This window comes from Lissotriton helveticus, chromosome 2_1, assembly GCF_964261635.1.
Source record: "Lissotriton helveticus chromosome 2_1, aLisHel1.1, whole genome shotgun sequence".
NCBI lineage: Eukaryota > Metazoa > Chordata > Amphibia > Caudata > Salamandridae > Lissotriton > Lissotriton helveticus.
In genome coordinates this window covers 1,372,238,523-1,372,256,847 of record NC_136059.1, presented here as the reverse complement: position 1 = coordinate 1,372,256,847, position 18,325 = coordinate 1,372,238,523, and the positions used below count along the sequence as shown (strand labels likewise).

The window sequence follows — 18,325 nt, the reverse complement described above, 5'->3', positions numbered from 1 at the left end:
TCGATGAGAGGTATACAATGGACCCCGGAATTTGAGGATCGCATATCGCTTTATGCGGCTGATATTTTGTTGTACCTCACTTCGCCTCAGAAGTCATTGAACGTTCTGTTTGGTGTGCTAACTTCGTTTGGACGAAACTCAGGCCTCGTGATCAATTGGTCCAAGTCCTGTATATATGTGCTTGCGGGTGGAGCCCCTTCTTTGCCGCGCGGCTGTCCCATTCAGGTTACGCAGGTTGGTTTTAAATATTTGGGAGTCTTTATAACTTTGGACCCCGTGGTCAGATACGATCGTAATTTACTTCCCCCGCTCCAACGACTGCGATCTGACGTGGTGGGCTGGCGAGGCCTCCCTTTGTCCCCCCTCGGGCGAGCGGCCCTTTTCAAAATGGTGTCTTTGCCGCGGTTTTTATACGCGCTCCAGAATACGTTTGACATAATTCCGGCAAAATACTTCCGGGAGGTGGAGAGTTTGCAAAGACAGTTGATATGGGATGGGTGCTCTCGTATCGCCCTCTCTAAACCTACGCTTCCCTGGTATGACGGCGGTATTGCTCTTCCGGATATCAGACGCTATTACTGGGCCTCTCAACTGAGTGCGATCAATCAGGGTATGTATGGTCCAATCTTAAACCCCGCATTTGAGATGGATAGATGGCTGTTGCCCGACGGGAATTATAACAGGGCGCTCTATTCTAGATCGGCGGTTCGGGAGCTTACTGGACCTGCCAAGATAGCGGTGCAGGTGTGGCATTGTGCAAATGCGGCAATGGGGTGGAGCGATAGGCTGACCCGAGCGACCCCGTTGTATGAGTCTTGCAGGTTGGCAAGTTTGTGGAGGACGAAAGGATTTGAGAAGTGAGATATGATTGGTATCAGTAGAGTGGGCGATCTTTGGGTTAAGGGTAATATCAAGACTTTTGAGGTGTTGAAGGCGGAATATGAGTTGAATGATCGGGAATTTTTTCGCTATCTACAGATTCGTCATGCGTTGCGAATCCTCCCCTTTGGAAGATCGGATACTCGACGGACATGTGCCCGACAGCACTATTTCTTTGATATACAAGAAATGAATTAACGACCGTTCGGACCTGCTAACGCATCTAAGGGAGCTCTGGACTAGACTGCTTAATATTAGACGACGAGGACTGGCAATCTGCGATATCCTCTCCCAAGGAGGTCGCGATTCCAGCCCGTCTTAGTTTGGTCCAGTTTAAGATTTTACATCGTATTTATGTGACTGGCCCTCGTCTGATTCGTATGGGTTATTCTGTCGATGGGTTATGTAATCGTGGTTGTGGTCAACTTGCTACTTTCCTTCACATAATTTGGGAGTGTCCGGACGTTGTTGCGTTTTGGAATTGAGTGCATGCGGTTATGAGAGAGGTCACGGGAGTCGCGCTGTCACCTGAAGCTAGGCGGGGTTTGTTGAATGTGTGGGAACCGAATGATTATGACGTGGCACAGACGCGATGGGCGACCCTGGGCAACATGATCGCCAAAAGAGACATTGCACAGCTGTGGGGCACTCATCGACCGCCTACGGTCTCGGCATGGAAGGAGAACATGGATTGGTGTATGTTTAGAGAGAAGACGGTGTATGTGGCGCGAGGTAGACCCAAACAATGGGGTAAAATTTGGAACCAGTGGAACTCCTACAGAGGAGATATATGCACCCCCCCCTTCCTGATGTTCCTGACGTCCCTCATTCTCCCTGATCCGACATTCCATGCTTTGTTTCAATTTTCATGTTTTAAAGTTTCGAGTCTTTCCCCCCTGTCACTGCCCGCCCCCTCTCTCTGGTTCTCATTACTTGATTTGCAGTATGACTAATTGCTTTTTCCTTCCTGCTCAGGCATGCACCTGCATTGTATTGTTCTTCTTGCCTTGTTTGTTTGTTTTCTTTATATATAATAAAAAGAGTTTAAAAAAAAAAATCTGTGCCATTTTATGTTAGATAAATGTCCCATCTTGTTCCTTGATTGTTGATGCATCTCTAAAATGAGGTGTACGTGGGATCGCCTCCAGGCAGCAGTGCCGGTGTAGTGTCCTCAGTTTTGAGGGTGTGCGTTGAGCCTCCTTGTTTGTTGTACAACAGATTCTAATAGAGTAAAGCACCACCTGCTTTCATTAGAAGGTGGGTGGTCGTCTTGTGTGATCGCTGGCAGACCCCCACAGGGCCCCTCAAGTTTGCATCCGATATGCCTCAGCACACCAATCAAGCCCTAGTACAGGAGCCTCACTCCAGGTTTACCACTCACCACTTGTCCAGCATTTCTTTTTGCAATAAAACCATCCTCCTGGCATGAGTCCAGGCAGTCGCTCCATGCATGAAATCCCGCCAGTTCAGCAATCTTTTACCTGCTCTAGGCCTTCTAGCTGGCCTGTGGCTTTCTATCAGTACATGCCTGTGGAGGAGGGGTTCGGGCGGACCGGAATACCAGGCGAGGAGGCCGGATGTAGTGTGCAATGTTTAACAGTATTTATTGTCTTGGACAAGATGGTAAGAATTTCAGAGATGTAAGAAGTAATGTCCGGTAGGTTTTTGAAGTCTTCGTCCGGATGGACGTCGTCTGGAGGGGTTCCCTGCTGGATGAGGGTGCTCAGGTCCTGTGATGTCCACTGGTGTCCCTCGGAGGTATGAAAAAGAGAGAAAGTACAGGGCCGTTAGTCCTTTAGCGTAGGACGATTGAAGCACTTCCACCGACACCGGGGATGTGTAGGACCGGAAAACGAACTGTGAGTGTAGGACGGAGGGGAGGGCTAAGAAGGAGAGGATCAGAAAAGGGGGAGGGGAAGAGGGTGATTAAGTGAGGGCTAGCACAGGGGTCTCTCTACAGGTAACTGTGCAATTTTATTATATACAGTGAGGCGGTGAGATATCCGGTGCTATTACTTTTACACTATTTACAACTACGTACACAGGGGACACGGAGACGATGTAACTGTGTACTCACGTGCCCCGCCGTAACTCTCCTGTGAGTTACGGCCGCTCTCCAGCCACCTCCTGAGGACTCCACCAGTCTTCGGACCAGACGTCTTCTTCCTCGTAATCGCCACGATTCTTCTCCTTGCCTCCGCTCTCAGTCTCGGGTTCTTCGCTTGCTTCCTCCTGCCAAGGGTCTGCTGCTCGGAGCGCTTTCTCTTCCGGATTGCCGTCTTTTCTTTGATCCAGAGATGTGCTTCCGGGGTCAAGGGGAACTGCTTCCGGTCCTGCGCACGCCGCCACTGGTTCCTGTAGAGGGAGAGAGAGGGGAAGAGTCCGGGTTGACAGGGAGGCGCCATGGCTGGGTTCATGAACCAAGGATGTTAGGTTTGCACGCCGCCCTGCCTAGGTAAGGGCCGCTTCCTTTCCTCATCCCCTTTCCCTAGCAGTCTTTCTTGTGGGGGTGGAGGGAGGTGGATAACGGGAGAGATAGTCCGCGTTACCCTGTTCCGTCCCTTTCCGATGTAGTGTCTTGAATCGATAGGGTTGCAGGGACAGGAACCATCGGAGCACTCGAACATTGTGGCCCCTGTTGCGGGCCATCCATTCCAGCTGGGCATGGTCGGTGTACAAGACGAATTCCCGACCTTCAAGATAATATCTAAGGCTCTCTACTGCCCACTTGATTGCCAGGGCCTCTTTCTCAACAACTGCATAATTCATCTCACGAGGGAAGAGCTTTCTGCTGAGGTAGAGGATAGGTCGTTCTGCCCCTTTTGGGTCCTTCTGTGAAAGGACAGCTCCCAAACCCTGATCTGAGGCATCCGTCTGTAGGATGAAGGGCTGTGTGAATTCGGGGCTCATGAGTACGGGTTCGGAGACTAAGGAGTGTTTGAGCTGGTGAAACGCCTTTTGCAACAGGGAAGAGGGGTTCTGTAGAGTCTCTTCAGTTCTAGTGGCTTTTTTTTAACAAGTCAGTCAACGGGGCTGCAGTCTGGGAGAAATTGGGGATAAATCTCCTATAATAGCCCAACAGGCCGAGGAAGGCACAGAGTTCTTTCTTTGTGCGAGGAAAGGCTATGGCCTGGATGGCCTTTATCTTGTTGTCCTGGGGTCTGATAACCCCTTCCCCCAACAGGTATCCCAGATACTTCACGCTTTGGGCGGCTAGGGTAGTCTTAGTGGGGTTAATGGTGAATCCATGTTTCTTAAGGGACGATATGACTGCCTGCAAATGGTCTAGGTGCTGTCCCCAATTGTCACTGTAGATGACGATGTCATCCAGGTAGGCGCCGGCGTATTTGGAATGGGGTTGTAGTACCAGGTTCATTGCCCTCTGAAATGTAGCCGGGGCTCCATGGAGCCCGAAGGGCATAACCTTGAACTGAAACAGGCCATCAGGGGTTGAAAATGCTGTTTTCTTTTTATCTTCCTCCTTTAGTGGTATTTGCCGAGATCCTTGCACAAGTCAAGGGTGCTTCTGTACTTGGCCTTGCCTATGCGCTCGACCATCTCATCTACGCGGGGTAGGGGATAGGTGTCGAAGCTAGAGACCTTATTCACCTCCCTGAAGTCTATGCAGAACCTGGTTGAGCCATCGGGTTTGGGAACCAGGACGATTGGCGAATTCCAGCTGCTGATGGACGGTTCTATGATGCCCATCCTCAACATCTGATCCGTCTCTTCTTTGATGACGAGTCGGCGGGCTTCGGGGATCCGATAGGGCCTTTGTCTCACTGTTTTTCCTGGTTCCGTGGGTATGGCATGTTCTACGATGGTGGTGTGACCCGGGAGAGAGGAAAAACCCGCTTGTAGGGTGCTTAAGGACCGTCTAAGGTCCTCTTTGTTTTTTTCCGGCAAATCTGAGTCAATGCAAACTTCAAAAGAGAGGGTTTTCTGGGTTTGTGTCGCCGAGAGGACGAGACGAGGTCCCTCCCATTTTTTTTAGGAGGTTCACGTGGTATATCTGGGTTAGAGCTCGATTAGCGTCCGTTTTTATCTCATACGTGACAGGGGTCACTTGTCTTAGGATGGGAAATGGGCCCTGCCACTGTCCTAGCAGTTTGTGGTCGGAGGATGGCATAAGTAGCAGTACTAGGTCCCCGGGAACAAAGGAACGGGGTTTGGTTCTTCTGTCATACTGGTGTTTTTGGGTGGTTTGGGCGATTACCATATTCTGCCCCACTATCTCTCGTATCTGCCCTAAGTGGGTCTTCAGGTTGTCCACGTATTCGGGTAAGGGTCGGGTTCGGTCTGGTTCTGCTTCCCAGGCCTCCCGAGCCATGTCCAACAGGGTGCGTGGTGCCTGCCCATACAGGAGCTCATACGGGGAGTACCCGGTGCTGCTTTGGACTTTACACCGGATCGCAAACAGCGCAAGGGGGAGCATCTCTTCCCATCTCTTGCTCTCTAGACCCAACAGTTTCTTGAGGGTGGTTTTTAGGGTGGCGTTATAGCGTTCCACTAGCCTGTCTGTTTGGGGGTGGTACGCTGAGGTTCTTATTTGTTTAATACCTAGATGGGAACAGACTTGACGCATGAGTGAGGAAACAAAAGGGGTCCCCTGATCCGTTAGGATCTCCCGGGGAAATCCTACCCGAGAAAAAATGGAAATGAGGGCTTTAGCGATGTTCTGTGTGGTGGGTTGGCGTAGTGGGACTGCTTCAGGGAAGCGGGTGGCGTAGTCCACCAAAACTATATCATACCTATGATCACCTCTAGAGGGAAGCAGGGGTCCTATTAGGTCCATCCCAACTCTACTAAAGGGTATATCGATAAGAGGGAGGGGTTGTAAAGGAACTCTAGGGGGTCGATACCGACTGTTCTTCTGGCACACCGGACACTCCCGGCAATATCGTTTTATTTGTCCGTACACCCCAGGCCAATAGAACCTCTCCAGGATTGTTTGTCCCGTTTTTTCGTCACTAAAATGACCCCCCAGTAAGTGACTGTGAGCTAGAAACAGTACCTTGTCACGGAAAAGGCCGGGAATGATCAATTGAGGGGTTTGTTGGGGCCCTCCCTTCCTGTATAGGAGCCCATTCTTTTTGAAGAAGTAAGGACCTACTTGTAGCGGGTCCTCGTTATCCAAGGCGTGACCCCAGGCGTCCTGTAATATAGGGTCCTCTTGCTGGGCCGCGCGGAACTCTCTATCGGTTTCCCAAGGATGGGTGTCCACTTGAACTGGATAGGCCATGGTATAGTCCCTTTTTTCTTTCTTCTTTTGGCTCTTGGTTTTAAGGGCTTTAGGAGGTGGCTCCAGTGAGGACGGGGTTTGGGAAAACGGGGCTTCGGCTTACCACCTTTCCAGGGAGTCAGTGGTTTCATGAAGAAGGCGGGGAAGACCACTATAGTCACTGCCCAGGATGACTTGTTCTGGCAGATTGGGCACTAGGCCGACTGTTAGCAAACTTCCTTCATTGGCGGGATGTTGTACTCACACTCTGACTGTTGGGTAGCTCTTCGTATCGCCATGTACACATTTAATGGCCACCGTGACGGTCACGGGGCCGACAGGGGTGGGTCATTCCTGGGGCCGTAAGACGCTCTGTCGACATCCAGAATCGGCAAGGGCCATCACTTGGTGACCGTCTATTCTTACCGGACACCTGTAAGGAGGAGGAGCTGCTTCGTTGGTGAGACATACATAGTTCCTGGCAAAACCAATGTCCATGGGTTCCTCCTTCTGCGGGCATATGCGGGCTATATGTCCGTACCCACCACAATGGTAGCACAGAGGGCCTGGATGAATCGGTCGAGGAGGTACCGGATAATGTAACAATGGAACGGGATCAGGTTTCTTGGGTAGGGGAGGTCTTTGGGCCCGGAGGTGACTACCAGGTGGTGCCCGGGGAGGGTGTTCCTCCTTACTTCTGTTGAAGTCTTGCGCCGTGCTGTAGGCGCTGGCTATCTCGACGGCACTCTCTAACATTAGAGGGGCGTGCTGTCGTACCCGTTTTTGGGTAGCCGGGTGGAGAGAGGCCAAGAACTGCTCTAGGTAGATCTTCGAGAGGATATCCTCCTTCAAGGCCGTGGCAGGCTTCAGCCACCGATTTGTTAAGTCCTGAATATGGAACGACAAAGCCCGGGGTGTCTCCTGGGGCCCGTCCCGTACTTGTCTTAGACGAACCCTGTATGCTTCGTCGTCTATCCCCAGACGTTCCAGGATGCATGTTTTTATGTCCTGGTAAGGGGTTTGCCCCTGTACGTTCGCCTGTTAATAGGCTGCTTGTAGTTCCCCGGTTAACAGGGGACCCAGATAATAGCCCCAACGATCCGCAGGCCAGGCGGCAGCTTGGGCTAGGCGTTCAAAGTTCGTAAAAAAGAAATCAGGGTCTTCGCCCGGCACGTACTTCTGCAATACGACTGAGGGCAGCGAGGTAACCGGTCTTTGTTGTCCCATGACATCGGTGAGTCGCCCTATGGCTTGATCCTGAGCTGTGCCCTGGCCCTTTAGGACGTCGTGTAGCTGTCCGCGATCGTCCTCAGCTGTTTTCAGGAACTGCTCCATCATTTTCCCTAGGACCTCTTGGCTTTCTGCCAGCTTCTTGACAGCCTCCTCCATGCCTCCGGATAATCCCACTTCTGACACCAAGTGTGGAGGAGGGGTTCGGGCGGACCGGAATAACAGGCGAGGAGGCCGGATGTAGTGTGCAATGTTTAACAGTATTTATTGTCTTGGACAAGATGGTAAGAGTTTCAGAGATGTAAGAAGTAATGTCTGGTAGGTTTTTGAAGTCTTCGCCCGGATGGACGTCGTCGGGAGGGGTTCCCTGCTGGATGAGGGTGCTCAGGTCCTGTGATGTCCACTGGTGTCCCTCGGAGGTATGAAAAAGAGAGAAAGTACAGGGCCGATAGTCCTTTAGCGTAGGACGATTGAAGCACTGCCACCGACACCGGGGATGTGTAGGACCGGAAAACGAACTGTGAGTGTAGGACGGAGGGGAGGGCTAAGAAGGAGAGGATCAGAAAAGGAGGAGGGGAAGAGGGTGATTAAGTGAGGGCTAGCACAGGGGTCTCTCTACAGGTAACTGTGCAATTTTATTATATACAGTGAGGCGGTGAGATATCCGGTGCTATTACTTTTACACTATTTACAACTACGTACACAGGGTACACGGAGACGATGTAACTGTGTACTCACTTGCCCCGCCGTAACTCTCCTGTGAGTTACGCCCGCTCTCCAGCCACCTCCTGAGGACTCCACCAGTCTTCGGACCAGACGTCTTCTTCCTTGTCCTCGCCACAATTCTTCTCCTTGCCTCCGCTCTCAGTCTCTGGTTCTTCGCTTGCTTCCTCCTGCCACGGGTCTGCTGCTCGGAACGCTTTCTCTTCCGGATTGCCGTCTTTTCTTTGATCCAGGGATGTGCTTCCGGGGTCAAGGGGAACTGCTTCCGGTCCTGCGCACGCCGCCACTGGTTCCTGTAGAGGGAGAGAGAGGGGAGGAGTCCGGGTTGACAGGGAAGCGCCATGGCTGGGTTCGTGAACCAAGGATGTTAGGCTTGTACGCCGCCCTGCCGAGGTAAGGGCCGCTTCCTTTCCACAATGCCGTCATCTTGATTACACAGTGGGCAGTTTGGCTCCTGTCCTGCAATCTCTCAATGTCCTTCTCTCCTGTGAAAGTGAGTGTCTCCTTTCATGTGGATTAGGAACCTGCGTGGAACATAGGGCTCAGAAGGTCTTGGGGTGGTGTTTGTGGGCCCACAGGTTCTCTGTCCTTAGCCAAAGTGTGCCGCTATTTTAGCTCCCTTTCATGGCTCGCCGTTCTCACTTTCGAGCTCTCTAACCATATCCATCAACATTCTCTGCTTAACATTAAAAGTCCAGCCAACTTTTTTTGTGTGATCGGAACCTTCTGTTTTCAGAGATTGCCGAATGGCTCAATGCACTTCTGATGTGGTGTGATGTAGATGAGGCCCTGCAGAGACGCAAAGATTCACGCCCAAGCTGCCATGTTGGGAAACCACACCTCTCACTGAGCTTTTAATAGCACTATAACTCCTAAACCAACTCCCTGATTTAAAGGGCAATTGTGAACCCCACAATATCATATTCTCTGGTTCCTCATACTCATACTTCAGCCGAGACTGCACATTTCAGTGTTTAATAATTATAAATAGTTTTAACTAAATGCCATATAATAGATTAAAATGTGATTAAATAATTCAACTAAGAATGCATATTTCAAAATGTGTAGGATTGGTTGATCAGAGACGGTTGTATGATAGAGGCACGCATGGCTAAACCACGTGTGCCTCTACCACGCAGCCCGATCTACGCATCAGTCTTAAACACGCATTCCTTTACCACACAATTTTGTGGTAACGGCATGAATGTTAAAGCGGTACGCGTGGCTAAGGTCGCCACTACTCTGACTCCCCTGACCCCCGTCCTAAGCTTCAAACCCCATACCTGCCCCTCCGGCCCTGAGGCCCAAAACTTTCACACCCCCTGTGCTGTCCCTAAAACTACCTCACCCCCTTACACTGCCCTTAGGCCGAACACCGTAACCCCTATTTTTTTTTAAAAAAACGACTCCAACCCCGTAACCAGCCGTAAAATCTACCCGACCCACCCTACCAGCTCTGAAAACTACCCCAACCCCCCACCCTAAAAACGACCCTGACCTCCAACCCTGAAAACTACCCCCCAACCCATACAAAACGGGCCCCAGCCCCACTTACCACACCGCATCCTCTGGCTCTCTTCCTGTCGTCTTCCTGCTTCCGCCGAGCAGCAGCTAGACCGCGCACTGCCTTGTGTGGGTAAGGCATATGCGAGGATAAGGCAAGCATGGTAGTGCTTGTGTAGTCGGAACACGCTTGGCTGAGGCTGCGGTGTTCCGACTGTTTCCCATCAGAGATAGCTACAAGATTTACTATTAAGGTAAAGTTAGCCTTGTCTTGTAAGTCACCAGGTTAGGGCAATGTACAAGGGCGAAAGGGACATTCCTATTTTCCAGATGGCATGTCCGTGATAAAGATCTCTAGCTACAGACCCCAAACAACAATTCCTATTACAACCCACTTGAAGCAAAAAATATTAACATGAACATATTAGTACATTAACTACAGCCACACGCACACTGCTACGAGTCTCTTCAAATAAGACTCTGGTCTGTTTCCTTGAGACCAGGCTATGAACGCAACTGAACATAACCGCCCTGAACTGCCTTACTAATGACAATACAGAGCTATGTAAATGTCTAACTTAACAATTGATGCTTCATGCCACTGACAAGTAAATCTTAGACACTTGTTTCCACTACAAGAGGAAAGGTGTTCTGCTGCAAGTGTCCTCGTGTACAAAAAGGGGAATTGGTGTTGGGTATCAAAGGAAAGGCTAAAAGAACAACAGTCATCTCTGGAAAACGTTGTGTTTTTTAGGGACTGCAGAAAACAATGGTTGGCAGCTAAATTCAAAGCAAAATACATAGGACCTATACTGGTTTTGGGAGGAGCTTTTACCTCGCCACTTCAGACATGTTCGAGCATCTAGCAAGGACTGGTGGAAGACTGCCCTGTCTAGTTCTATAAATCACTTAGATGACTGACAAAAAGAAGGTTTTGGCCACTTGCTGTCGCTAAGATCTTAGTATTCAATAGGACAAATTAGTAGTTTGGAGTGATAGAGGATTTCTTTTAAGATGGGGAATGTTTCTGTTTGATTGACTCCATGTATATAGTTTGCAAACGTAATCCATTTCATTGATATATTTTTTTTTCTCCTCTTTTCAACAGGGTGGTTTTTTGCCAAATGTCTTTCAAGTGATGTCTCATCGCCCTGCTGAGTTTAGGGCATTTTTCTCATTCTACAATGCGATTATGAACAAAGAAGAAGGCAAGTAGTTATGGATGCTTTCCCACTGTGTTCTCACATGATTGTGTAAAGGTGGGGCTGTCCATAGGGGCATATGGGTGTGGGGTCTGGTTGGGAAAAGTAAGGTTGAGAGTTGAGAACTGCTTACAAAAGTAAAGTCCAAATTTTGTGTATGGAAGCTCTGGCTTTGGAGAGCCTTCTCACAAACACCCTCCTCACTCTTGCTGAGGAGAGTGGAAGGATTACCAGTGCCATAGGGAAGTTGCCCTACAAGGAAATAGATTTCTGCACTCTAGCACATCAGTTTTATGGAACATATATTTTTTTTAATTCTGCTTGCCACTAGTGACACTACAAGTAGCCATGATTCATGCACAAGAAGATATTATGTATGGCTATTACAGTAGATGAGGATCAGCTAATGTGCCATTAGATGTTCCTTGGGGACAGTGTGAATTTCCCATCACTGATGCATTCTATAGACTTTGGTCTTGCCAAAGTCATAACATTATTAGAAGAAAATTAGCTGGCCTATATCAAATCAAATCAAATATCTTTATTCGGCATTATACAAAACACCATAAAAGTACATTAAAATTGCTAAAAATACCTGTATTATTTGTAAACTGTACTGCAGCAAAAAAGAGATAAAGAGGTATTCATTAGCTGGCCTATATATTGTAATGCCCGGAGCTTTCCACCACCCTAAGTTTGCCTCAAATAGCTGAGAAAAAAGGATGGGACAACATAGGGGGAATGAACAATAAACTTTTCATTACATAGTGTGATTTCTTAAATGCAGGCATATTGGACAAAGCGACAATGCATTGTTGGTATAATCGTAATCGTAATCATACGCTCTTGTATAGCGCCATATCACCGTAAGGTCTCAAGGCGCTTGCTTTGGGAACCCGTCCTGGTTTTTCCCTGCGAGATTACCCCTACTAGGCATCCCCAAGGTGAAGAGCAGGCATCCCATCGCGGTGGGGCCGTAGTGGAGATTAAGCAAGCTATTGCCCAGAGTTGCAGAGTGTGAACCCAGGATTCGAGTAGGCACCGAGGCGAGAAATATCGAGTCCGTGGACATTATGAGCTCAAGACCCTGCAGCGTCGGGAATTGAACCCTGGTCCCGGGTCTGACCTCTGCATCAGGGTCTGCCTCCTCTAACCAGTGAGCCACTCTTCTCCTGTATCCAGCACTATGTAAGGATGGATGTGGTGGGAGTGAGAGCAGGAGCTGGCAAAACAAAACAGATAAGGAAGACATTAGAAGTTGGCATTAATTAGGGGTCAGTGGGCAGAATCATAGCGTGAAAGACTTAAAATCATGGTTTATGTGCATGCTGGTTGCTTTGGTGAGGTCCTTGTGCTTTTCAGCTGCACTAACTTCATCGATCTTTTCTTTTTATTTGCCTTCACTCCACTATTTGCATTGCTATATTTATCCTTTGAACACCCTTCATTACTAAAGGTAGGGCTACTAGTCACTGTGAGGCAGTTTCTCTGCATCCTTCAGATCATGAGTTGATGTTTAATGATATTTCATCTATGTTGCTATATAAATGTCTTTGTACTTTCATTGCATTGTGAAAGCCACTAATGTCTATGACACCATGCGATGGAGGACTGAATGACTAATAACATGGATGTTGACACTTAAATGTAAGGTGTTTCGTTTTAGCTTCTGCTTATTCACTCTCTGGAAAAGACAACAAGGATGTGGTAGTCAAACAATGTCTTGTGTTCTAATTGAGCTCCTTTGGACCCGACATCCTTGGTGTGGTTTTTCTCCAGCTTTTTCTTCGTGTTTTTGCGGACTTCGTTTTAGTTGGCCTTAAATCTTTGCGTACTTTACCACTGCTAACCAGTGTTAAGTGCTTGTGCTCTCTCCGTAAAACACAGTAACATTGGCTTACACACATTTGGCACATTTAGTTTACTTGCAAGTCCCTAGTAAAATGGTACTACATGTACCCAGGGACTGTAAATTAAATGCAACTAGTGGGCCTGCAGGACTCATTGTACCACCCACTTAAGTAGCCCTTTAAACACGTCTCAGGCCTGCCATTGCAGCCTGTGTGTGCAGTTTTAAACTGTCATTTTGGCCTGGCAGAATAAACTTTTTGCTAGCCTAAATCTTCCTTTTTAATACATATAAGTCACTCCTAGGGTAGGCTCTAACCAGCCTGTAGTGCAGGATGCACTGTATTTAAAAAGTTGGACATGTACTTTTAACTTTTAAATGTCATGGTAGTGAAATACTCTTACATTTGTTTTTCACTACTGCAAGACCTACCTCTCCCATAGGATAATTTTGGGTTACCTTATTACATTAATAAGTGATAACTTTAAATTGGGAGCAGAAATTGGGAGCAGATAGGAACATCGAATTTGGTGTCTAAAGAATTGTAATTTTAAACACTCTTTAATGGTAAAGTCGGATTGCAAGTCTGAATTCAGAAATTGTCACTTTTAGAAAGTAGGCATTTTCTTGTCCCAACCATTTGGTGCCTGCAACCTGTATCCTGGCCCACATGACTAGGTGTAGCTAGCAGTTGGTCTTTCTGTATTACTCCCAGACAGTGAGACAAAGGGGGAATAGGTGTTGGCAGGATTTGCCATCTCTGACTTGATTAGAGGAAAGAGATGTCACCTACCACACTGGCACATCACAAAGCCTCTGCCTGAGCACATTCACAAAGGATTAGACCCTAGGCTTTTGTGCCCCCAGACAAGCTGGGGCCAGGGCAGGGAGGCAGGAAATTCCAAACTCCTCTGTGGTTGGAAACCTCCAGAACCTTCTCCTACTTCAAAGCTGGCACCAGGTATAAATATTGGGCCCTCCGACTCAACTCTTAAATACACCTCTACTGGTGGAAGAGTCTGAAGGACTGTTATGCTACTCTGCAGGAATGACAGCTACTCTGCTGCCCTACTGCCTGAGTGAAAAGCACTAGACCTGCATCTTGAACCGGGCCACCAGAGTGACGCCAAGTGCTAGGTGGTTGGCCTCCTGATCAGAGCCTTAGGAACAGAAAAATCTCCAACCACCTTGATCCCAGCACTGGGACCCTACCTGCTGTGAGTCTTGATATACCCTCCCTCTCCCACTAAGTGGTGCCAGATCAGTCCTAGATCCTTAGAAGTTGGCCTGAAGATGCTCTGCCAGCCCGGCTGTGATCTCTTGGGCAGAACCGACGCGACGAATCGCAGCCTTGTTGCAGTGATATGAATCCCTAATGCAGGACCCCGCAGCTCCTAAGTACCGCTGCTGCGTGACCGAATCTTCAAAGTAGGACCTCTTCTCACAGCCCGCAGCACCTCAGAACCGGTGGTGCATGACGTCTTCTTGAAACACAACCTTGTATCGCAGGCCTGCAGTTCTTTGGATTAGTCACTGCTCGACGCATCACCGACGCAGGACCCCTCAGCCAACGCAGCTCCACGCATTGTTGATGCGGGACCAATCAATGCTCCGTAACCCGAATTTAAGGTACTTCGTTCAGCTGCCCTAACTTGGTCCCTGTATTCTGCCCGCACTCCATCTCAGTCGGTCTGAATTTGTGACTTTGTCCTGGCCCGGCGTGATCAGATAATCACAGTTGACATTTGTGCTTTTAGGCACTATTTTCACTTAAATCTCCTAACATACTGATTGCATGAAAAAATAACTTGTTTTCACCCGACAACTAGTTTTGCTCTTCCATTCTTTACATTCCGTAAAATGTATACATTTATCGAGCATAATTTAAAAAAGGTCAGCACACGTTTTAAATGCTGTATGCCTTGGTGGATGCCATTCTATTGTATATTACTGTGTTAATTTCAGTGCATTTCTTTCTATGTGTACTTGGCAAACTTTTTTGCTGTTCAAGTGAAATCTCTGTCAACAAACAGTACACCAATCTACGGGGAAATTTCAGTTTAATTATGTGAGGTTCTTGGGGTTAAGGACATTGCCCTAAAAATAGCCAGATGATAGTAGCTATCAGCCACTAAATTGTTCCTTCGGGCCTTCTTAGTAGCTGCTCGAGGTTCCCTGCAGCCTGCCTTCTGCATTAAATGGCTTCCTTTATTGTACATTACCAGAAAAGGTCTGTTGCTGCCGGCTGTGATGTATTGGGCTGGTGATGAGAGCTGGCTGCACATTTCTTTAAGCTTCCAGACGACGCATATGATGTGACTAGTGTGGCAGCCGGTGCCAGTGGTCACTTCAAGGTTTAAGGTAATCTCTGCATGGAAGTTTGAAAATTAGTGGTGCATGACCTGGGGGAGGTGGGCAGAGTATATTCAGTATGGTGAAAAGAGTGCAATTTTAAGAACTAATTATTTTTTTGGTTGGCAGTCCTTTATTAAATAGAACAAACTCTGCGTTTGTTTTTCCGCAGGTAATCTCAGCAAAGCTGATCGCGAGCTCATAGTTGTGGCTACGAGTATTCATAACAAATGTCCTTATTGTGTGATTGCCCATAGTGCTTTACACAGGATCTACTCAAAGAACCCCACTTTGGCTGATCAGGTTTGCTGATACTTTTCTCATTCTTATTAATAACATATTATTGTAATCATTGTTATGCTTCCTTCTTTTGAAACCAGTTTGTAAAACTAGCTAGGTGTGACCTTGATAAGTGGTTAATTGCCTTTGAAAGATGGCTATAATGCCATCTAAAATGTGTCAGACACTGCTAGCCACACTAGGTTCTGAGAGCGCTCTTGGTTTGTGTCCCACTAGCTGGTCTGTACTCTTCATGACTGTCCCTTCCTCAGGATCCGAACATCTCGCGTTGGGCACACATACATGCTCTGGAAAACCCATCACGGGGGCACCAGAGGAAATGGCACTTCTACAACAGTATACTTTTTGCAAAGGCAGGACAGGGGTAAAACTCATAAAGGACTTTGCTGTTGACTCATTTTAAACGTTTCATCATATGTTTAGAAAAAATTCAGTAATACAAGGGTAGATACATCCTCTACAGTGAGGAAAGTAGGGTTCTGAACATACACTGGCCCCATTTTGGGAGGAAAAAGTGGTTAAATTACTGGATTTAGAGAACCCAAAATTGGGACAGTCCACAGCATAGACTGTAGGTTTGGTGTGTCAAATCATCAGTGGGCTTCAGTGACCTCACTCTCCAACATAAAAGGGCTCTCATAGCGAGGAGCCTTGTAGACAGTACAGGCTCTTCACGTAACAGCGAGATGGTCAGTTCACAATTGAGAAATTTGTCCCACAAACTGGAATGTAAATTGTGTGATTCAGTTTTACATCTTTCTACAATGACACGACATCGGAGTGAAGACAAGTTGGCTTTGTAAACCTGAGCAGTGAGAATCTGCTGAGCTGGTTTTTGTTTTGAACCACGTGATGCTGACTTGTTCAGTTTCATACTAGTTTCAAAATTGGTCTACGTGTTCAAAAAAACTGTAATTAAAATGATGATCTAAAACAGAACATGCCACATAGATGTGACATGCTGTGTGACCTATGGCATGACAATGTAAGTTTTTCCTCCGAGATTGGTGAAAGACCTTAGTAACTGTTTTGTTATATGATTCAGTCTTTCATATCATCCCTTAATGAGTGATCATAAGACATGGTCTGATGTAAGTGTGAGTATGAGCAGCATTGTTGGCACTCGCCTTCCCCGCCCTCTTTCAGAACAGGGACGTTTTTTATTTGGTTAAAAAAAGGTCAGGATGTCGGACAGAATTAAAAAAAAAAAAAAGGTTGTCTAGACAAATTTGGGACATCTAGCTGCCCCAGGGCAGTGGATTGTGTCCTAATAATTTTCATCACAGGATTCTTCCCCCTCCCCCTTCACCCACTTCTTCACCAAACTGGCATCACCAACATTGCAGTCACTTAAGCTCCTCCTCTTGCTGTGGGCTCAGTTGTGGGAGTCTCTGGGACCAGCAGGACAGGAAGAACAAAAGGAAAGATTACAGACATTAAGAGAGACTGGGTGCACGCTGACAGGCCACTGAAAGGGGCATCTTTAAGCCCGTAAAGCAGCACTGACTCACTTACTGCCAAGCACTGCTTAACCACATGCGCGCAGCGCGTTTTCCCGCTGTGCGCTGAGAATCGCGGAATCCCGCGGTTCATGACAATCTCAGCTCGTCATGAGCATACGAGAGGTGTACCTCATGACGAGCTGAGCTCGTCATCAGCGTGGAAGGGATTAATCTATGCCACTGTTATCCAGTGTTTGTCCCTGGGACTCATTATGATTCTTGCCATTCATTACTTACACTCTGCTATTCAGCTCAGTCATGAAGTAGTGTACTACTGTGATCCACCAATTGGGAGTGTTGCGAGCCTACTTCAGTGTGACCAGGCATTCCCTTACTTAGTCTTTTAAAATGAAAATGTTCATTCATATACTGGCAAACCTTCACCTTGCTGCGCTAATGCTATAGTTCAGACAGTTCCAAACAATCAATAATTCTTTATTCGATTATTAATTAATAATCCTAAAAGTGTAGTTAAAAGCTCAGACAATATAGCACACATCAAAATTCAGAGCCATAAATAAATATACAATATATAAAAAAATAGCTTAAAACGGAATCTAAAAAACAGAAGAAAAGAACATCCTGCTTTTAGCGGATTTAGTTGGATATTTATGGAACTTTTTAAGAAGGACTCAACTTCAGCTGTGATGGCTGGGCCAGCCTAGTATGGTAGAACAAGGGTACTCCGTTAGAAGAACCTGGGGTTAACATATATTTAGGGAAACAACGGTTCGGTTTGGCCCATTAGGGTCCTGTGCTAAAAATAGGGTCCCTGAGGGGGACACAAGGTAATTTAAGCTAAGACAATTCATCATTAAGGGAGCAAAGAAAAACTTTTCTCCTACTACCGTTTTGCTAATGGGACAAACCGAACTATTGTTTCCATAAACAAACACGCGGCTGGGTCAGCCAGCATCTGTAAATGGAGAAAAGCAGGCCTAAACTGAGAATCTTAGAATGGGGAGCCAAAAGCTCCTGCGTGGGTAGTTGTACATCGGACAAAATAACACCAAATGATCAAAGGTCTGTAGCGTGATGCCAGCACAGGGGCAAGTTAAATTAAAATTACAATCAAATTGTCCAGGAGGAAAACATAATCTGCACCGTATTCAGCCCAACCACAACCTTATAAACAAAGACTCTCCCATGGATTTTTAACTAGGGGAAGAGAAGGCTCAAAACCAGAATTTTATTTTATTTTCTTATAAGCTCTCATTATCGGTTTATCCAGTGCCCTGGTTTCCCTCACTTCCATGACTAAGTTAAAAAAAAGTCTCTTTCAGCCTTTTCCCGTTAGCTTTAACAATGGAATGGGCGGTATACTACAACTCTGGACGCTCCAGTTTAATGGCCCAATCTCTAATATAAGCCAACCATTGTATTTATGCCCCAATTCGCAATGAAGACAATCCTGGATTACTTCCCTGTTGAAAGCTGTATGGTCTGACTGAGATCCATAAGAGAAGTGAGGCTAGTTTTATAAAGCCTTTAACAAACCCCAGATCCAGTTTATCATGGATAAAAGTGCTTGGGCTAGTTGTACCAACCCCAAGCGATTTACTAG

At 47.2% G+C, this 18,325-nt stretch overlaps 1 protein-coding gene across 1 annotated transcript in view; it reads left to right on the top strand.

Moving 5' to 3' along the window:
- Nucleotides 1-18,325, top strand: part of LOC144818664 (uncharacterized) — a 189,568-nt gene that overhangs the window by 112,720 nt on the left and 58,523 nt on the right. Inside the window, exons 3-4 of the mRNA XM_078676310.1 lie at nucleotides 10,665-10,764; nucleotides 15,132-15,262. Coding sequence (XP_078532436.1) covers nucleotides 10,665-10,764; nucleotides 15,132-15,262 — 231 coding nt within the window. The remainder of the gene's footprint in view (nucleotides 1-10,664; nucleotides 10,765-15,131; nucleotides 15,263-18,325) is intronic.